The sequence below is a fragment of the Notamacropus eugenii genome, chromosome 2 (genome assembly GCF_028372415.1).
Source record: "Notamacropus eugenii isolate mMacEug1 chromosome 2, mMacEug1.pri_v2, whole genome shotgun sequence".
Classification (NCBI taxonomy): Eukaryota; Metazoa; Chordata; class Mammalia; order Diprotodontia; family Macropodidae; genus Notamacropus; species Notamacropus eugenii.
The window spans coordinates 537,006,213-537,028,820 of record NC_092873.1 but is presented as its reverse complement, the minus strand read 5'-3'; the positions used below and the strand labels follow the sequence as shown (position 1 = coordinate 537,028,820).

The window sequence follows — 22,608 nt, the reverse complement described above, 5'->3', positions numbered from 1 at the left end:
AGCAACCTTGTGATTATCTTTGAATCTTCCCTTTCCCTCATGTCTCAAACATAAACACAAAAAATCAATGTAGATAATGCTTTAAGGTTTGTTACAAAGTGCTTTACGAACACTATACCATTTTATCTAACAACCCTGGGGAATAGGAGTTTTCATTATCCCCATTCTAGAGATGAGGACACCTGAGGCAGAAAGAGGTGAAGGCCCTTAGCTCAGAGGCCACACAGCAAGGAAGTATCTGAGACTGGATTTCTGCTGAGGCCTTGCTGACTCTCTCCCAGCAGCCTGTCCACTGCTGGGGCTGTCAGTTAGTTACCCCACAATAATAACTGCAGTCTTCCACATTTCTCACAATGGACTCCCACAATGTGCTACAATCCCAGACAAGACAGGGCACTGGCCTTGTGTGCCAGCACACTGTGGGCCAAGCATGACCCATGGGCCTTTCCCTCTGCCCCCCATCTCAAGTGGGAGGCTTGCCCAGGCTGTGCTCCACGCTCAGGCTATGCCTACCTATAACCCTAAATCCATGGAGCTCGGTTCCAGAGACGCTAAGTTGAAGGTTTGAGAAATGGTGAGAAGTAAGACCATGGAAGGAAGAGGCTGTGACAGACAACAGCTGGCGGATGTGGCCTGGTCCAGGGAAGGGGGTTTGTTAAGGGAAGATGGGGGCTACGCCTGCTCCAGCTGCACCAGAACACCCTGCCCACCCTTCAAGAACATCTATGGCTGCCACCGTATGCCTAGCACTACACAGAGGGAGCGTGCTCCCAGCTAGAGGGACCACTCTAAGTTTCCTTCTTCATCTTCCTGCCTCCACGGTCTCCCTCTCCCAAGGTAGCCTCCTTAGGACTGCCACAAAAGGAATTCTTACATAGAGATCCGGCCCTGCAGCACCTTGGCTCAGGATCCTGGCTGCTTCCCACCCTGACCTTATCTTATCCCATCGGACCTTCCCTTAGAAACCAGGCCAGAGGGACCTTCTGCCTCTCACACCTCCCGGTCTTCTCCCAATTCCGGCTCCCTGATTTCTTGTACATCCTTTAAGCTCAAATGGAAATCCCGTCTCTTCCAGGAAGCCTTGGCAACAGCCTCTTTCCTCAGACTAATAATGCAGAATAAAGTACGGCTCCCGGAGAGGAGGGGCTCTGTGGCAGCTGAACTGCTAGGCTTCCTCCCTCTCAAATGAAATGCTGAACACATTGAAATGTGCATTTTATTTCTGCATTTCTATCACCAAGGATCAGATCCATGCTCTGCACAAAGGAAGCGCTTAAATAAAGGCTTGGTGAATGATAGAGAATGTCTGATTTCATACATTTATACAGTCCTAAGAGTTCTTAGTTGGACCTAGTTAAATAACATTTTATTTTCCATTTGCTAAAAACTGTAATTCTTTATCATTTCCAACCAAATAAGAAAAGAATTCATGACAAATAAACAACAAACCAATCCAATGTAGTTCAGTAATTAAATATTTTAAATTCTCTTACATGTAAGTCATATGATAGATTTCTCTCAATGACTCTTGGCATCTTTCATTCATTTTAATCAAATCTGTCGATGTGAAGCTATACGTGTTTTTCATTTTGGTAATCTGCCAAAAAATTAAAATTAAATGTTAAAATGCTCCACTTAGTTACAATTAAATGAAAAACATTCCTAGTAAATAAAAAGAAAGATTAAAAGGCAGCCACTGAGGGGAGGGGAAGCTCCCCTCTCTAAATACAGAACTAAAGAACTTATCAATAAAGTGACTAAATCAAATTTTATCTGATCACATAACTGTTATGGAGAAGAAACACTTTTGTCAGAAAAATTGCCTAAAACTGCCATGAATGTTATAAACTAATTGTCTAGTGGTCCATATTTTAAATCAAGAAGTCTTCACCCTGGAGCTGCCTGTGAGGGATGATGGGGCAACAAACATGGCAGTCTCTGAACTCCCAGGGGAGAGCACAACATCTAGGAAACACAGCTGGAAAAGCCAAGAATCCAGCCCATGGCCTTCCAGTACTTCAGGCCTCAGTTAGGCAACTGCAAAACAGCTACCTGGAAAACAGCCCTCACAGCTTTGCATCCTTGGGGTAAAACAGAAATCTTTTTTCCTCAATGTTTGCCTTTATGACTAAAAAAAAGGCACAGGAGATAGCCAGGGAAAGCATGGTGACTTTTGGACAGGACACACATGGACTTTCATCTGGGGACGCAGAGAAGGCCTGTGTAGCTGGATCACAGAGAGCACAGAGGAGAACGATGTGTCATTAGACTGGGTAGGCAGAAAGGGGATTGTCTGTGCAGGAGTTTCAATGTCAAGGAGGATTTGGATTTGATTCTAAAGACAATGGGGAGTCACTGGAATGTACTGAGCTGGAGGAGGTCAACATCAGACCCATGCATCAGGAAAATAACTTTAGTGGCTGCGCAGGGAATGGATTGAAGAGGGTAGAGTCTAGAGGCAGAAGATCAAAGAAAGGGCTCTAGCAATTGTCCCAGTGAGAGACAACAGGGCCGAGGGCAAAAAGGTGGCTCTACAGGTGGAGAGAATACGTCGTAGCCTCACAGTCACCAGCCAAGTTCAGGGCCCCCGGCCCCTCCCCCCTCATCTGCCTTGTCTGCCCCATTCCAACCTGCTCCCCACACATGGATCACGACGTTGCTCTAAAATCACAAGTCTGACTCTATTGCCACCCCTCCCCCATTCCCCAAATTCCAGTGGGGCCAACAGTCTCCTGGACCAAGTGTCAAGTCCATTGTTGCCATGCCAATATTTTGGCCACCTGGTCCCTTCCAGCCTTTTCTTAGCCTCAGTCAATACTAGATCTAGTCGCTGATCTTGCCCACCTGTGCCCACATTTGCTAGAAGCCTTCCTTTCCTCTTTGGCTTGCCTTCTTTCAGCCCTCCTCCTTCTCAAGCACTTAATAAATCTTGCTGATTGACTTAAATGAAAACAGCACAGTCGAATGAAACAAGCACTGGATCTGGAGTAAAGATCTTGGTTTTCATCCCAGTTCTGACCTTTATGGACAACATGCCCATCACTGGACAGCAGTGGGCTGAGAACTGTTTAACAACCAGCTCTTCAGAAAAAATATCTCATGGTACATTTTAAAGCTAAACTCGCAGCATTCACGCTTTCTCCATCACTTTTGAAAGTCCAGATGAGATGGTCTAAGCTGCCGCCAGGGCACCTCTGTCACTGGGACTCAGTAAGATCTCTAAGGTTCCCACATTGAATGCAGCTCTGAATCGGATGCTTTGAAGTTGATTTTTAGCTTACGAACAGAATACAAAGGAGGTAATGAGTAAAAATGTGAGAGGAAGGATGGGATTGGAATTGGACCAAAGAAAAAATGTAGGTTCTGTGGAGGAGACTGCCCCAGGGAAATACGCTGAGTGCTGAGTAGCCCATGTCAACACCACAGCAGCTGCCAGAGGCAACAACCCTCTTAGGTCAAGGAGTGAATTGGGGGTTCTTTATTTGAACAGAGTGAGTTAGTAGATAGAGATCTAAGATGGTATACATATTAATAACACAGGACAAGTCTAAATTTTGTAACATGAAAATGCCCGAGTAAATATATGCACATAATCCATATTTTTTAAAAAATATTTCAATCATTATTTTAGAATGCACCTTAATAAATTCAGAAGGAAGTTGACCACCGGGTAGTGACGTACAATCCATGTTCATCTGAATGAAAAATCCTCGAGCAGAGCTAAAACTCGTCTTTAAAGGCAGACTGTATTTTTCTGCAAGTTGTGTTATCATTCCTAGTAGCAACAAAAAGAAAGAGAGAAAGGTGCTTGTTTAATTTGGAATCCATTCAAAAACATTGTTCTTCTATACCCAAACCCATGAAAAACCATATTTCAATTTAGCATACTTTAAAATACTAGAAATCTGCTTATAAGTCAGAGTAAGATATTTACTACCATTTAAAAATCCTCATACAAAGTTACCAAAGAAAGGGGAGATTTTCCCCTTTCCCCAAAGTTGGCCTCTTTGTGTTCTCTCTGCTAGTTATGAAAAGTATTTTTGGTTTTGAAAATACTGCACAAAGCATTAACAATGAAATTTGCAAAATAATAAATTCCCTCTACTACTTTTCAGAACTTAATTGTTTTAAGTAGGGATCTCTCCTTGACCCTGTTCCGTTCAATGTTCTTAGCTTGGGATCAGCTGCACATCTGATTGGGGTTCCACCAATGTCTTCAAAAAAATCACTGAGAAAAGTGTCACCAAGAACAGGGCCAAGGGTAAATTAACTCACTCTACTCCAAGTTTCCCATTTTTGTCAAAAATCATGCCAAAATAGGCATGTTTCCCTTCTTGCCCGTCATTTGTCAAATTCAATTCCATAGCCTGAGGTATCTGGTCCAAGTTGGAGCAAGAAAAAGTAAATGGCTTTTATAAAGTGACAACCAGGAAGTTTCCACAGTCCAGGGGCTGGTCATGCCTTGGTTGCTGTTCTCTCTTAGGAGGAGGGTGGAACTTCGAAAGACATGGCCTGCCAGCCCCTGGGCTAAGGATCTTGGTGAGTCAGACATACTTAAAAACCACAGGTTAATATTACCCATGTTTGACTCTATGTTAACCTATTGTTTTTGAATGCTTCCCAATGACCTTTTAGTCAGGTTCAGTTCACACGTGGGAATGCTGTGGGCTTCGGGAGGAGCAGGCCTTGTATTTGCCACCTTGGCTCCAGAGAATCCTCATTTCTAGGTTACAATTCTCAAGTTCAACTTGCCTGTTACCTGGACAGTCTGGGCTAGATGAACTCCATGAGAGCTCTGGCCTCTCCTACGTCTGTGGCAAGGACCTAAAGACTGGTTTGGTTTCCATAGGCACCAATTAAATAGCTAGACCAGCAATCTGTGGAATATAATGAAACACTGAACAGGCAGGGGTGGGGAACCTGTGGCCTCCAGGCCACATGTGACCTCTAGGTCCTCAACATTTGTTCTGTGAAGTCTGGATTTGGTCAAAGGGACCTAGAGGGTCACATATGGCCTTGAAGCTGGAGGTTCCCCACGCCTGCATCATCGGAACTTCAAGAGACCAATGCAATGAAAACTTTTTTGGATGAACACAATTTAGTAGCTAAAAAAAATGTTGCCTATTGTCATTTATTCCCTACACCAACATTTTCATTTGGGTGGAGGCAATGTTGAAGTGAAGTCTACGGGCGCTTCAGTTGCTAGTGCTCTATAAAAAATAACAGAGGTCAGTAACAGCAGCTATAGAATTCCTTAAGGCTTTCAAAGCACTTTACAAACATTAACTCATTGAACCCCCACAAACACCTTGGAATACAGGTGCTACTCTTGCCCTCCTTTTATAGATGAGGAACCTGAAGCAGGCAGAGGGGAAGTGACTGGCCCAGGGTCACACAGCTGCTAAGTGTCTAGGGCCACATCTGAACTCAGGTCTTCCTGGCTCCAGGTGCAGCATTCTGTCTGTTCTACTACCTAGCTGCCTAAAGTGTTCATAGTTAAAACAACCTTTTAGCTCTATATCAGTGATTCTGTGAATCAGAGTCTCATAGAATCATGGATTGAGAGGTGAAGACCACAAAGTCCAACTGCCCTCATTTTCGAGATGAGGGAAACTGAATTTAATTGGTTTCCCAGTACTAGGAATTGGTAGGGGAACTGAGGGGATCAGGAAAGTAAGTGGTTAGATTATTGTGGGAATCGAGGGAGACCCACTGCCTTCATCTTGTGACTCAGTTCTGGAGCTGGCTCAGTTCCCTTTCTATTTAATCATAGGTCTACTCCAATTTCCGTCTTGTGAGAAAACTTTATGCAATTGTGGAAATTGGGAGAAAACCTTATTGCACTGTTTGAACCTAACCCTGTGAGGCTGGGAAGCTGGACCACCTCTACCTGCTGCTTAGAGACCCTTAACCAAAGACCTTGGTTATGCTTCCCAGGAACCTGCTCAGATTCAAAGGTGGAGCCAAGGAGTTTTCTTACAATAGTGCATCACAAGCAGCACGTGTCATCTGAAAACCGGCCTGTGCTGGTCAGTCAGTTATTGCTTCCCTGTCCCTCTGAGCGGTCACAGACACTCTTTTTCTACATTCTGAGACTGCACCCATTCATTCTCTCCCTCCAAATTTGGAAAGTCCCTAATCTTTCCTCCAATTAGGAATCAGATTGCCTACTGCTCTATTGTTTCCTTTTAATTAATTGGCCTTATCTGATTGTTTCTGATATAGAAAAGGCAATTGCTACGCATCATTTAACCACCATGCTCAGATGGGACCTGTTTTCCTCAGGGGAGGGGAGAGTAGGGCTAAATGATTTGACTGGGATCAAGTACTGAGTTAGCGTCTGAGGCCTCCCAGCTGACTCTTCATCCAGTGCTCCAGCCATTAAATTATGCTAACTCAGTAGGAGTCAGACCAACTCTCCTTTTAAGACACCCTTTGCTTGTTTAAATACTTGGGTACTAATATCTGCTGCGCTACTGTACTCATCTGTTCGAGAATACCCAATTATTTAGTCAGACATTGTGGCTCTACATGAATAATATGGATTTTGCATGATATATTTTAAAAACTAATTTCCATTGCAGAGTCATCAATTTCTATCATTTAAAAAAACCCTCTGGTGGCACCTCACTGAAAGTAACGTCATTCTTTCATCCAGTCTGTTGGGGGTTTTGTTCTTCCTGGTGTTACATGCAAACGAAGCATGGTGAGTAAAAGGACCAGTCTACTGTAAGTCTAGCTCACAGGGGCGACTCCACATGTGACCACCGACTGACCTGCCTACGTGACAAGAAATCCCCATGAACCCAACAATGAGCATGGTCACATGTCAAGTTGGGAATGCAGGGTGACCAAAGCATCAGCTTAGCAATCTTTCCTAATCATGGAGCCTTGGGCTTGAGAAGATGAGTCTGGTCCAGGCTACCTGCTGTCTGACTGTCCCCTGCATACCCTTCTACTCATTCCCTGAATGTGCCCTGAAACGGCCATCAGACATAATGGCAATAAGTGGAGGATTTGGGCTCTTGGTCAGGAACATCATACACCCAAACCCCTAGGCCAAGGTACACACCCTGCATGCTTCTGAGTAACAAACTGACTGACTTTTAATCCTTTGGGCAATTATGTTCCTTCCTGGTACCTCCTCACTCAGGATCACCTCACAGTGGTTGGTATATAGCTTTCATTCTACCAAAATTAACTGAAAAATTGAAAGCCCTTGTATACATAATGTGCAACTCATGAGCGTATTATGAAGATAAAAACATGGTGATCCCTATTAAAGTATTATTTTAAAAAATCAACATACTCTGTTATAAGAAATGAAATAAAATTTAACTTATCTATTTGGGCAATTAAAAATTAAATCAAATATGTTCTTGGTCACTCTTCACTAGCAAATAAGTGAAACATGTCTTGGTAATTTTTTTTTAGTATGAATGTCTTTCTGTCTCCACAAATAATCAAATACCTGCTATGTCGTCTACGATTTCGGTATATGTTCTTCTAGCGATATCCAGAAATTCATTTACATTTGACTTCACTGCATAGCATTTCTGAGTCCTCATGTTCAGACATCCTTTCAAGTATCTTGCATCATCATTAATAACTGCTTTAATTTTTTCAAGTATAGTTCCAAACCTTAAAAAGTATTTTGTAAAGTAATAAAAAAATATATGTACTTCTAAGTTTTCTAAGTAGACTAATCGTAAATGGCATGCAACAAAAAAACACTTTATCAGAGATCATAAAGGAAAAACATTGCTCTGAAATACATGTTAAGCAAAATTTTAACACGACAAATTATAGTTGTGAGTGTGCCAACATTAGACTTTTTAATCAGCTATACGTAATGAAATATTAATGTCCTAAGGAGTTGTAACTTCACTGTGGGAATTCTCTCCCTCAATGTAAATCCCAACTTGTCTATGAGTTAAGTCATGGAGTAGGCTGAGTGTCAGAGAAGTTAAATGACTTCAAACAGTAACAAAGTAGGAGGGAAAAGGAGGTCTGAGCCAAGGTCTCTGCGACACCATGTTTCCTCTCCATGGGTAAGACTGTAGGAGCCAACTGCAAATATCTGAACAGCCATCAGGTGGAACAGAACTGCTCCATTTGAGTCTCATGGAGCAGAACTGGGACTAATGAAGGAAGCTGTAAAGAGACCAAGTGAGGCTGAAATTAGGCTTCCTAATGTGGCACGAGCCTCCTCAAAGGCAGAGGGTCCCCCTTCTTGAAGGTCTGTAAGGAGGGGGAGGAACCACTTGCTGAGTATGGGATAATGAGGGTCTCTTTGAGATGCGCGTTCATCCTTCGTTGCCAAAGAAGACCATGACATCAGAGAAATGATGACATGACTTGCACTTGACTTTGTTTTGAGTGAGGGAGGGCTGTGCAGGTCACCAGCCTCACTTCTCCTCTAGAGTCATCTGAATCCAGTGACCACATATTCATCAGGATGACTGGGGGTGACCCAGAATGAAGTATTTGGGGTTAAGTGACTTGCCCAAGGTCACACAGCTAGTGAGTGTCAAGTGTCTGAGGCGAAATTTGAACTCACTCTGAGTCCTGAATTGGTGCTCTATCCACTGCACCACCTAGTTGCCCCTCTTTGAAATGTAATTTGTACTAGACAGCCAGACCTGATATTCCTGACCACTCTCAGATTCTATGCTTCTATAAACTGTTTTATAAAAATTTGGCAGAAAGGTGGGCAAACGAGTCATTAGTTATCGATATTTCCTTAGTTACTTCTGTCATTTTGTCCAAACTTTTCTCTTCTGCCCTCATTCAGGTTCCTAAGAATCAGCTTTTTTAACTGCTGGGAAAACTGGAAAACAGTATGGCAGAAACCAATGCCTGACACCATATACCAAAATGAAGTCCAAATGGGTATACAATTTAGGTAGAAAGGCTGATACTATAAATAAATTAGGGGATCAAGGAATAGTTTATCTGTCAGATTTACGGAGATTTGAGGAATTTGTGACCAAACAACATAGAGAACATTATGAAATGCAAAATCGATAACTTTTGTTACATTAAGTTGAAAAGTTTTTGCACAAAGCCAATGCAACCAAGATTAGGAAGGAAGGAGAAAACTGGGAAAGAATTTTTACAACTAGTGTCTGCGATAAAGGCTTCATTTTTACAATATATAGAGAACTGAGTCAAATGTACAAGAATACAAGTCATTCCCTAATTGACAAATTATAGGATATGAACAGGCAGTATTCAGAGGAAGAAATTAAAGCTATCTACAATCCTATAAAAAAATGCTCTAAATCACTATTGATTAGAGAGACAGATGCAAATCAAAACAACTCTGAGGTACCACATCACACCTACCAGATTGGTTAACATGACAAAATAGGAAAATGATACATGTTGGAGAAGATGTGGGAAAGTTGAAAGACTAATTCATTGCTGGTGGATCTGTGAGCTGATCCAACCATTTTGAAGAGCAATTTGGAACTATGCCCAAAGGACTATAACAATGTGCACACCCTTTTACCCTGCAATACCACTTCTAGGGTTGTATCCCAAAGAGATCATAAAAAAGATAAAAAGACCCACATGTACAAAAATATTTATAGTAGCTCTTTTTGTGGTGGCCAAGAACTGGAAATCAAGGGGATGCCCATCAATTGGGGAATGGCTGGACAAATTATGGTATGTGAATGTAATGGAATACATTCTTGCGCTACAAGAAATGATGAACAAGAAGACTTCAGAGAGGCCTGGAAAGACTTATATGAACTGATGCTGAGTGAAAGGAGCAGAACCAGGAGAACTTTGTACACAGCAACAACCATAGTGTGCAAGGAATTTTTCTGGTAGACTTAGTACTTCATTGCAATGCAAGGACTTAAAAAATTCCCAATAGACTCTTGAGGCAAAATGCCTTCCACATTCAGAGAAAGAACTATGGAACTGGATCACAGAACGAAGCAGACCATTTTCTTTTGTATTCTGTTTTGTTTTGTTTTATGATATCTCCCATTCATTTTAATTCTGCTATGTAACATGACTAAGATGAAAATGTATTTAACAGGAATGCATGTGCAGAACCTATATAAAACTGTATGCTGTCTCAGGGAGGGAGAGGGAAGGGAAGGGAGGAGGGGGAGGGAGGGGAAAAAAGGTAAGATATATGAAAGTGATCGTAGAACACTGAAAACAAATAAAATAATTTAATAAAATTAAATAATAAAAGGAAAAAAAACATGGAGATTCACAGTTTTATGGTCCCCAGATCTTTAGATCACACAAAACTTAAGGGAAACAGCAAACAGAGTAGTTAACAGAGGCAAGAACCAAAGCTATCTTGACAGGGAAGAGCACTGAGTCAAACATAAGATGAAATTTAATAAAGATAAATCTGACGTCTTACACTTGGGGACCAACAAAAAATCAATTTCACAAGTACAAGATAGGCTGAAATTCTAAAAAAAAAAAATCTGGGGGGAGGTTTCAAGGACTGCAAGCTTAATATGAATCAACAGGATGATGGAGCAGACAAGAAAATGATGCACTTAGGTTTCAGTGTGAGGAGCACGTCTTCTAGGAACACCAAGGTGATCTCTGCTCCATCCTGGTCTCACCTCCCCCCAGATGTAGTCTTTCCTATTAGAATGTAAGAGCCTCCAAGGCAGGAACAACCTCTTCTAAAATCTTCTGATCTCCAACATGTAGCCTTGCGTCAGGTAATTAATAAGCCTTTCCCATCCATTCAGCCATGTGTGTGTCAGATTCTGGGACTCTGTGAAGTATTGACCTTCTCTAAAGGAGTGCTCTGCTAGTCTGTCCCACCTCCCCTAGTTCTGGTGCCTTGCCTTCTATCACCGCATATATCAATAAATCAAATTCACAAGCCCTTGTTAAGTGTTTACTATGTGCCTGGCACAGTATGTATGTGTATGACTAGTTATAGACATATACATATTTACATATCTATGTGTATATTACATACACACATTCATACATATACATCTTCTAATTCGTGTGTAAATTGGATTTAATTGAAGCAGAGTTGCACGAAGTCATCAGCCTCACTATCTCCTCCAGAGTCATCACAGTCCAGCTGCAGGACAGAATCAAGATGACTGGCAATGGCTCAGGATGCAGTGGATGACCTTGGCATCTTTGGTGCCTAACCAAGCTCTAAGCATTCCATATCACCTGCTTTCAATTGACTTCATGGCCGTTGGAACAAGTTGTTCTCATCCACCCATTCCACTAGGGGAAGTCTTCACATGCTTAGGGTAGACACCCCTCCAACTCACCAATTTGAGGGGTTTGAGACCCCTTGGTTACCCTCAAACTGGTTTGGCCTGTCTGTCAAAATGGCTTAGAGGCTGTGGCCACTGTACACGCTGCAGCTTGTTGGAGCCACAGGTGAGAGTTGGGTGGAACAAGTGACGTCGAAGGTGGAAAGCAGCCCTGAAAGGGTTTGGCAGCCATAGCACCAAAGGTACTGGTCTTCCCTGAATATACCATACATCCCTCATACAAAAGCTGACTGAAATATTCCAGGTTATATGGCAAGAGGAGGTTATCCCCCCGGAGTCCAAGGATGCCTCCATTGTCCATCTCTATAAAGGTAAAGGAAATAGATTGTCCTGCGACAATCACAGGGGGATCTCTCTCTTAGTCACTGCAGCCAGATTATTGCTAGAATCCTCTTCAATAGGCTGATCCTTCACCTGGAAGATGGTCATCTACCTGAGAGCCAGTGTGGCTTCAGAAAGGGCCGAGGAATAGTCGATATAGTATTATTTGCTGCCTGACAACTCCAGGAGAAATGCCAGGAGCAGAACTGAGGTCTGTACACAACATCTGTAGATCTGACCAAGGCTTTTGACACTGTCAGTCGTGAGGGCTTATGGAAAATTATGTCAAAATTTGGTTGCCCAGAGAAATTCATCAGTATTGTACATCAATTTCATAATGGCATGCTTGCCCAGGTTCTGGATAGCGGACAATGCTCTCTTATGCCTTCCCAGTCACCAACGGAGTGAAACAGGGCTGTGTGCTTGCTCCCATGCTTTTCAGCATGATGTTTTCAGTCATACTGTCAAATGCTTTCAATGAGGATGAACATGGAATCAAGATCAGCTACTGGCTACTGTACTGATAGAAAATTCTTCAATTTGAAAAGGCCACAAGCCAAGACTAAAGTGGAGGGAGTGTTGGTGCATGATTTTCTGTTTGCAGATGACTGTGCACTCAATGCAGCTTCTGAAGCTGAGATTCAACAAAGCATGGATCAATTCGTGCAGCCTGTGCTAATTTTGGCCTAATAATTAACACAAAAAAACACAGGTGCTCCATCAGCCACCACCACACCATCCGTACATGGAACCATCAGTTACAACAAATGGTGAAGTTTTGAATGCTGTGGATAAGTTCGCTTACCTTGGTAGTATACTTTCCAGGGATGTACACATTGACAATGAGGTTAATGCATGCATTACCAGAGCCAGTTCAGTGTTTGGGAGATTCCAAAGGAAAGTATGGGAGAGAATAGGTATTAGACTCACTACCAAACTGAAGGTCTACAGAGCCACTGTGCTGACCCCATTGGCTATCAGCGCCATGCCAGGAAATTGAATCGCTTCCATTTGAACTGTCTTAGGAAGATTCTGAAGATCACCTGGCAGGATAAGGTACCAGACACTGAGGTCCTTACTCAAACTAAACTGCCAAGCATTGAAACTATGCTTCAGAGAGTGCAACTCTGAAGGGCTGGCCACATTGTTCAAATGCTAAATGCACACCTGCCAAAAAAACAATTTTATGGAGAACTTGCGTGGGGCAGGTCAGAAGAAGCAATACAAGGACACTCTCAAGGTCTCTCACAAGAACTGTGCATTTGATTGTGTGACATGGGAGACACTGGCACAGGACCATGTAGCATTATGTGCCCACATCAGAAAAGGTGCTGTGCTCTATGTGCAAAGCAGAATTGAGACAGCACAAAATAAACGCAGGATGCACAGATTTGGAGTATCCACCCCAAACGTTCACACAGACTATCTACGCCCAATCTGTAGTAGAACATTCCGAGCTCATATTGGTCTGATCAGCCACAGTCGGACACATTAAAACATGACTTTATCATGGTGATATCATTTTGGTCCTCTTTGAGAACAAAGGATAACAACGAGTTGTCATCCTTTGTTCTCAGAGGACCAAAATGTACACACACACAGAGACACATTTTTATACATGTTGTTTTCTCCATTAGAATGTAAGTTCTTTGAGGAGCTTTTTCTTTAAATCCTTAGCACTGAGCACCACCTGGCACATCGTTAAGTGTTTACTGTTATGTTCTAAATTCTTATTAAGCTGTCACTGTCAATAACAATACTGTCATCCCTGTAACACTTTCAGGTTTGTGACGTGTTTTACAAGTGTTATTTCGCTGGACCCTCACACAACCCTGGGAGGTAGGTGTTATTATGATATGCGTTCTACAGATGAGGAAACAGGCCAATAGGTGAAGTGGCTTGCCCAGGGTCACAAAGCTTCTAAGTGTCCGGGGCCAGATTTGAACTTGGGTCTTCCTGACTCCAGGTCCAACCCTTTGTGTCATCCAGACGCCTCTGAGTGTTTAATATATGCTTGTTGACTGATAAAGCTAATTTGGTTACAATATAGAGTCCCCAAGGAAGAGTAGTGTGTGATAAGCCTGGGAAGGTAAACTGGGGCCACACGGCAAAGGGTTTTGAATGCCAAGAGAAGAGTTTGCATGGCATCCTAGAGGTCACAGTCCCCCTGATAAAATCTATGCTTTAAGAACATCAGTGTGGAAGCTTTGTGAGGGATGGATGGGCAAGGGGAAGGAAAGCAATGAGTATAATCTTGTAAGAGACCAGGTGATGGGCCTGAAGAAAGGGGAACAGATGCCAGTGATGGTATGAAGGAAGGATGTTCCCTGGGCTTCCACGTGGGTCTCTTCAGACAACCCTTAATTTGCTTCTTAACTGAAATATTTTCCATTTATGTCTTCAGGATTGCAATCTGAAGGGAGTCCCTTCCCTCCTCGGCCTGGTTTTCTTGAATATTTCACAGAATTTCTCTCTCTCTTCATCCTTAGCAGCAGGGGTTGACATATGAGCTTCAATTGTTTTCATCAGTCTTTTTGAAAATGTTTGTTGTCATGAATAATTTCAAGATGGGATGAGTAGGCACCTCCTGAAATGATCTTTCTTCTAGACCTTAGATGCGTAAAACCAACTCAGCCATCTCCTTTACTGGCCTCTACAAGGAGAAGCTGTGAGCCACCCTTCTATTTAGCAGAAATACAGCTACTATCTTCAGGCTTCTTTTATACTGGGAATGTCAGGATTGATACAATTCACTTCCTCTGGTAGGACATCCGCTCATCAGTTACTGAGTAAGGATCTCAGCCATGTAGGTACTTAATGAATACCTGCAGACCAAACGACTGACTCACAGAACCAACATATTAAACTTCACAGATATTTTAGAAGGGTCGTCTTTGTGTCCCTTGGTGCCTTCTCCTCCATCAATAGACAAGGTCGAGAACGTGCACAGCCAGCATATTCTGTGTCATAGGGCTTTCTCTCTCGGACCCTGTCTCGTGTCAGGATGATAATCAGAGCCTTGGACAACCCAGCGGTGCCTCCACACCATCATGAAACCTGCATCTGACTTTAGGGAAGTGGACAAAATGTAATTGGGTCAAATCTAAGTATAACATACAGTCAAAAATTACCTGCACAGATTCAAGATGGTGGAATCGTGGTTTTAGTGTACTATAGGCTTGCTGTGAGACACAAGTGAAATGAAGACGCCAAAGAAGTTACAGAAATCTTTAGAGGCATTAATAGAATTACAGTGTTCAGGCACCCTGGCCTGATCAGACAGCTTCGGCTAGAAATCTGGTTGCTAACAGGAGAAGGTAAAGAAAGGAAAAACTGGAATGTGTCTTCAGAGGGTACCACATTTTTGGAAGGTCACTGAGAAGCTGGAGCAATCCAGGGGGATACTGAGGGGGCCTCAAAACCATACCGAACTAGGATGAGTTGGAGGCTCCCAGAGAACCTTTTGGGGAAACATATTATTATCTTCAGATATTTGAACAGGTGCTGTATGGAGGAGGAATTACATATGTGTGTATGTATATATGTATGTATGCATGTAAAAATGTATACACACATATACATACATACATACACACACACATATATATATACATACATATATTCTGTTGGTTCCATAAGACAGGACTTTGTGTCAAATTTTATGAAGTTTGAAATTTCAGAAGGATAAAAAGAAGCTTTTCAGATAGTCTGTAGATTCAACTTTCCACAAAATCTGTATTTCCCCTTAGCACAAACAAGCAATGAATTCATTTTCCCAATGATTACATTTGCAAATCAAAATGTAAAATGTGACTTTAAATTAAATGAACATTTTAAAAGAAATGATCAGCCAAAAGTTGAGTAATTCTATCCTTACATTCAAAACTAGCAATAGAAATGAGAGAAAAATCAGCTGTTCATTGAGTCGAGTTTGAAACAATACCTGTTGTCTCCTAAGGAGCTGTAGTAGGCCTTTAATAAAGGAGTGTTACACCTCCTCAGCACTGCCTATGAAAGAAAAATGTTCATTCATAAATATCATGATCTTAACATATGTTAGATTCTTCCCTAACATTTTTGGTCATCAAACCAAAGCTTCAAAGAATTACCTTCCAATCGTTTCCTAGGGGTCTGTGTTTCCTTCATTTATGGGATGCCCAGCATCAGAGAGAATAAAAATGGGGGCTATCACTGAGACTCAAGTGCTGTACTATATACATAAACCGAAACAATGCCTTCATGGCCAAAGTGAGGGCTGCCGTTGTTAACTTAGGCAAACTTTGTAACATTCACAGAAGGTGGAAAGAAAAGAGAATGTGTCTCCATCTTACACCCAATATTATTCTCCGGTCTCAGGGTCAGCTCTTTTGAAAACCCTTCAGAGGTGTAGTCTGCCAACACTGCCCCTGTGATTCTGTCCACATCACCATGGGTCCCACTGCTTCCTATAGAAAATGTCCAGGCTGAGCTCTGACTGACCAAGCAACCACAGCCCCAGGTTCTCTGATTTGGGGCAGGGCGTGTTTCTACCCCTATGTTTGGATTCTAACCCTAAATATCACCTGGCCAGTAAACGGGAAGGGGGCACGCAGGCCTGAGAGTCACTTGGTTTCTTTACTCTCTTTCAAAGACTTAATCACTATGGGGATATAGTGTAAGAGGAAACAACAGCTTTGCAGTCTGAGGACCTGGGTTCGAATCATGGCTCTGCCACCTATTACTCAATCTAACAGTGGAAAATCAGTTCCCTCTCTGGCCCCAGACTCCATCTATAAGCAGTGCCCATTTCTCATCTATAAAATAAGGTAGGATTAAATTCTGTCTGGGATCTGTTCCAATTCTAAATCTCCTATTAACAACCATGCCACCAGCTCTACCTACTGAAAACCTCCCTCCATCTTCCCAGAAGCTTTTCCTGATTCACTCAGTCAAAAGGCACCCTTCTTTTTGCCTCAAACAGCACTTTACCACTCTGACATCTTATCGTATTCTATTTAACTGCTTGTTTTTTCTACTGTTTTTGGTTCAGATCTGTGATTTCATTGATCTATGGAGCAGAAACTCCTTCTACTGATGAATTAAGGAAACTCCCGTGCAGTGAATTCTTCGATTGGAGGACTGCTCACAGTCATACAGCTCTAGTGTCTGGAGGGAAGACTTCAAGCTGAGTCTTGTTTGCTTTCTGCTCCCCCTGTCTCTGCTTGGTCGGGGGCCCCCTCCCATCTGTCTGGCTGTTCCTTCTCAGGCTCTGCTTTGCTGGATCTTCACCAAGGAAACGTCTGCTAACCGTGGCTGCCCCTCAAGGTTTGGTCCTGGGTCCACTTCTTTTCTCCCTCTACATCAGTTCTTAACCTTTTTAACGTCACAGCCCCCTTTGCTAGCCCAGGGAGATCTATGGAACCCTCACAGAATGTTTTTAGATGCACAAAACAATACACATAAGATAACAAAGGAAGCCAATTACACTGACACAGTCATTATACTGAAACCAAATACGTTTGAAATTCTAAAACCAACTATATCCGAAATTATCCGAGCATTCTTTAAAACAAGTTCCGACTCAGGTTCAGAGCCCTGCTCAACATGATTTCTTTTGGCGACCTCCCCAGCTCCCAGGGACTCCCTGGATCTTCATCGTGAGCCCTAACCTCTCTCCTGACAGCACACAGCTAGCAGCCCTCTGCACGTCTCAGACTGGATGTCCAATGTCCAGAGCAGAACTCATCTTCTTCCCCCCACCCCCCAATCCTTCCCTTTTCCCATCTTTGCCAGTATCGCTGAGGGGATCTCCCTCCTTCCAGTTACACAGGTAACAGCTCCCAATTCTCACCCCTACTGACCCACTGACAAAGTCATTTCTGCCTTCACATCATCTTTCCCTCATGTCTCTTCTCTCCACGCACACACAGCCATAAAGCTGGTTCAGACTGTCACCACCCCTCTTCCTGTCTGGCGTTTTCTAGCTGGTCTCACTGCCTACTCATCAGTTTTGCCCAGGGGTCACTCTCTTCTCCCCAGTGAACACCGGTAACTTGCTAGTAAGAGCTAACATATCTACAGAACTTACTATGTGCAAGGTGTTGTGCTAAGCACGCTTGATCTCCCCAACAACCCTAGAAGGGAAGGGAAGTGCTGTTGTCACCACCTCTTGCAGATGAAGACATTAAAACAGAGGTTAAGTGACTTGCACTGGGTCACCCAGGGATTCCATACAAAGCCTCTATTTCCCATTTCAAGCTCTTTTATATCCTGTGCCCTTCCTACTAGCTACACTGGTCTACTTGCTGTTCCACCTCCCACCCCCATGTCTTTGTCCTGACAGTTTCCCACACCAGGGATACTCTGCCCCATCACTTCTACATCTTCATTTTCCCTGTGTCCTTCAAGGACTTTCTGGGTGTCCCAGCCATGAATGCCTTCTTCTTTCAGATTATTTTCCATTTGTCCTGTATGTAGCTTATATCTAACTGGCTATTAATAAGTTGTATGCTCCTTGTTCACCTTTCTTCACACTTAACTGTGCTAGTACAGGGCCTGGTATGGAGTAAAAAAATCAGCAAATGCTTTTTGGCTGACTTAATGTGTTTGTGTTCTACTCTGTGTTACAGATATGTGGGAATGAATGGTAACTACCTCTCACACACTAAGGTCCTTGGGAGCTGGGGACTGGCCTTTAGATTTGCATATCCTTCCACATCTAGAACTGTGCTTTATAAGGGTGCTTAAGATACACTCTCTGAAGGAAAGAAGAAAGGAAACATGGGAGCACTTCTCTTTTCTCCTTCCACTTCCTTCCTATTAGTCCTTGTCTATTTGTTTTCTGGAAGGGAAGCAAAAATGACATGCTCAGACTCTCGTTGCTGCCATTCTCTTCTAGCCTGGACTTCAGTCCAACGGATGAGGCAAACACCACACAAGTAGTTATCCAGCCCTACAGAAATGTCTTAGATCCATGAAACATGGTGAATAACATCAGAGAACCCTACTATCAAATGGATTTGTGATTTTTAAAGATTACCTGTAAAGGATCCACAAGTTCTAGAGTATGCTTTAGGTAAATTAAATTTGTTATCTTTGATTCAGCTGCTTTCACCTATTTGGGAAAAAAGAAATAGTTGGTTCAACAGGTTTTAATAAGGAAATATTTTTGCTCACCAATATTACAAATGTTATTACAAAATATTATAAATTTTTCAAAAATCACTCAGAGTCATCTAGAGAAGGTCCCCAGAGAAGTGTTGTGAGAAGCTACTAGGCAATGGTGTCTTGAAAATCTAATACTAAGAAAATTAAATCCTGGTGAACTCCCAACCACATTCCAATTTCAAAAGATCAATTCAATCCCCCCAAGTCCAGAATCCTACCAAGAAAACTCAAGCAATGTCAGCTACATTTCTGGGCATAAAGATGTTCACAGCAAGCTGAAGGCATAAGGATCATCCCAAGCAGAAAGAGGGTGCCTAGAGACATGGAAATCATGTGAGATTCAAAGCTGGAGGTACCCAGCTCTGCAACTTGGTCCCTGTGTGACCTTGGACAAGTCCCTTCACTTCTTCAGAGAAGGCATGCGACCTCTAAGGTCACTTCTGGCTCTAAATCAACTAACCTAAACTGGAGAGACAACTCTTACAACGAAACTCTAGAACTTTTTTTAGATATTTTTCCTGATTCATTGATTAAAAGTTATGATACATCCATATGGGATTACAGAGAACCTCCTTTTTTATAAACACTTACGAAGTTTGACGACAAGCAAAGGCTACCTGTGCAAGAACTGAAGGGGTGCACTGAAATTACTGGTGAGGGAATAAGGGGGAGACCTTTTAAGTTACAGATTAATAAAGTCTAAATTATTTAGACCAACACTTTCAGCAAGATGGTTGAGTCGGTTATTAATAAGTGATGCTCCTTCCACTGAATGCATCCAAACAAGTGGAAATAGTACAACAGTGCACATGACAGGAACTACAGGTCCTGCCATGAGTCAGGCACTGCGCTAAGAGCTTTTCTCATGTGATCCTCACAGCAATGCTGGGCAGCAGGTACGAGTACCATCCCCATTTTACAGGTGAGGAAACTGAGGCAGGTGTACTAGCTGACCCTAGGCCTGTCACTGTCTCACTGCATCTGCTATGAACTGCATAAACTGAAGAAGCAATGAACACTAAAATGGGGGAAATATCCTCCCAAGAGGATATTTCTTACATACAAGAAGATCACAAAAAGAAAGAATAAGTGAAAAGGAAAAGAAAAAGAAAAAGATATTCACGCAATGCAGAAAAAGTACAGGGCAAGAGAATCCAAGAACAAAACTTCAGAAGAAAAAAATAATTCCACAGTAACAACCAGAAAAGAGAAAAGAGTGGAAGGATCATATGAACCATGGCAGTTGATGGGAAGTCTTAATGAAAGAACTGAACAACTTAGATGTGTGAAATTATAAGAAAAATAATAATAATTAATTAATATGGGTCCTAAAACAAAAGCATAAAAAACTTAGATAAACAGTAGAACGTAAAAAATTAAATAATACAAGAAATAAAGCAATCAAAAGATTCAAAAATTGGAGAGATATAAAACTTTTATAAAGAAAAATAACTGATTTGGAAAATGATTTGGAAAAACTGCCTAAAAAAACTGGACAATCCAGGAAAAAAAAAAAAACCATGAAAAAAAACCTGAATACTAAGAAATCATATAAGAAAATCTCTGAGGAATATAAAAAACTGAAATCACAGTGGAGATGATGAGAATTCATAGAGTCCATCCAGGAGGAATCCCAGGTTTAACTCACTGAGAAACAGGAGTCAGAGCTATCATATCAAAGAGAAAATATTCTAAACAGTCAGAAAGAGAAAGATCACGTCACTAAGAATTCAGCTCAGAATTGTGTAAGACAAGGAGTGGGATAAGACAAACTGGAAGGCCAAGTGAAAGGGCCTGCCCCTATTAAGAACCCAACTTGTTAGCTGAGCTGGTCACCTGAGGACCAGTAAAAGCTGCAGAAGACTGACCAGCTGTGCTCAAGGTTTATTCTGGGCAAGAAGGATGAAATCTGTTCTGTGCAGCTCCAGGGGGTTGAATAAGGAATAACGAGTGGGATTTGCAGAAAGGTCACCGTAGGCTAGATGCCACAAAACAAAAAGATTGCTGACAAAAAAAGCTGGGTTTGCTTTAAAAGATGATGGCTTCCCTTTGATTGGACGTCTGCAAACAGAGGCTATGGGGACTTGCAAGAGAATTTTATAATGGGGATTCCTTTTTGGATGTGGTTTGAACTAGATGGCTCCTCACATCATTTCTAGCTCTTAAATTCTGAGACTTTCAAGAAAATTCCTCCACAAAGTCCTCTCCCACGTTCTATCTTAGGAGCTAAAAGTCTATACCGAGTTCTACCAGGTTGTACAATTCCGGAATTATTTGACTACTGAACTGACAGCACTCTGAGGCTATTTTCTGAGGATGAGCTGAGTTATTTACAAATAGACTTCTGATTAGGAGGCTGGCCAGTTGGGGAAGTCATCAGTCATGGCAACCCGTGAAACAAAGAACACAAAATAATCCTTAGTCCTATGCAGCTCTCTCTCACCTATGCAGTTGGATGAATAGCTAAGTGCAAAAGGGGTATAGAGGGTTATAAAAATTAGGTTTTTTTAAACCATCAGTAAAATTTAACTTAGTTGTTGGCATCATAAATGTGAGATGCATGCCCTACCATAAGGATGGAATCTTATTGACCTTGACATTCTCTCTAGAAAAGATTGTTAGTTTTCAATTAATTTTTAATCTATGGCTGAAAGGTCCTTCGTTAGATGTAATTTTTATTGCATTATGGTTAATAAAAGAAATATTTAATATTTCTGCTTCTATGCATTTCTTTGTGAGGTTTGTATACTGGAAGATAGTCAGCTTTTGTGAAGGCACCATGCACAACTGAGCACAGGTACAACATATTCCTTTTTATTCCCATTCAGTATTTGTTGGGGTGTAAGCTCAGTTTTCACGTGAATGGTTTCGGGCAGGTAAAAGTGAGGGCTTCTAAACCTCAGAGTTCTCACGAGGCCCCCCAGGGAACAGCTGGGAATTGAGGTGTGAAACATGAGCTATCTTGTATTTCCACCTCTTCTCAGTGGGAAACTTGCTGGGGAGAGCATCCCACTCTTGAGATTGGTCCGTGGTCTGAGCACACCTGTTGTTAATTTGCTAGGGGCTAAGAGCACGCACGGTATTCACATGCAAACTATGAGGGCCCCTCCCCTCTTCCGCTCCAGTCCTCTTGCTGTATGATCCTTGACCCTTGGGAGGAGGGTTCCTTTCTCCTGGGGAAGAATTCACCCTGCATATGGATACGTAACTAAGACCTTGAATAAAGCCTAACCCTTATTTGACTCTGGAAAGTCTCTTCTCTCCATATGTTTATCCGGTTGGCCACCGAAGACCTGCGAAAGGTAAGAAGACTCGGGTAGCCCATCGGTCTCTAGGCCGAACAAGTATTCTCCAGAAATCTATCATGTCTAACTTTTCAAAAATTCTATTCATTTCATTAATTTCTTTCTTTTTTATTTTAGAGTTAGATCTGTCTACAATCTAAAGGGGTAAATGAGGACCCCATTGTGAAATATTATGGTATTTCCTTTATGAACTTTTCTTTAAGAATTTAAATCCCATGCTATTTCATGTAAACATACAGTTTTATATTGATTCCTTGTCTATGGTAATTTTAGCAAAATACAGATTCCTTATTTATCTCTTTATTAGTTCTGCTTTTGCTTTTCTAAGATTATCGTTGCTACCTATGCCTTTTTTACTTTAGCAGAAGGATAATAGATTCTGCTCCAGTCCTTATTTCCATTCTGTGTATCTTTCTATTTCAAGTATGTTTCTTGTAAACAACTTGCTATTATCAGGTTCTGGCTTTTATCTGCAATCCTTCACTCTGCCGTCCACCTCTGGTTTGTGAGGGAGTTTATCCTATTCACATTCAGTTACAACTGCT

The 22,608-nt window shown here is 42.0% G+C and overlaps 1 protein-coding gene across 4 annotated transcripts in view; it reads right to left on the bottom strand.

The window, feature by feature from the left end:
* MSH4 (mutS homolog 4) overlaps nt 1–22,608 on the bottom strand; it is an 86,442-nt gene that overhangs the window by 26,069 nt on the left and 37,765 nt on the right. For all 4 annotated transcript variants that reach the window (XR_011975905.1, XM_072649878.1, XM_072649880.1 and 1 more), the window contains 5 exons: nt 18,631–18,705; nt 15,556–15,620; nt 7,472–7,641; nt 3,639–3,775; nt 1,494–1,597 (listed from right to left, as the gene is read on the bottom strand). Coding sequence is in view for 3 of the 4 variants with exons in the window: in XM_072649878.1 (XP_072505979.1) it covers nt 1,494–1,597; nt 3,639–3,775; nt 7,472–7,641; nt 15,556–15,620; nt 18,631–18,705 (551 nt within the window). In the remaining variant the exon portion in view is untranslated. The remainder of the gene's footprint in view (nt 1–1,493; nt 1,598–3,638; nt 3,776–7,471; nt 7,642–15,555; nt 15,621–18,630; nt 18,706–22,608) is intronic.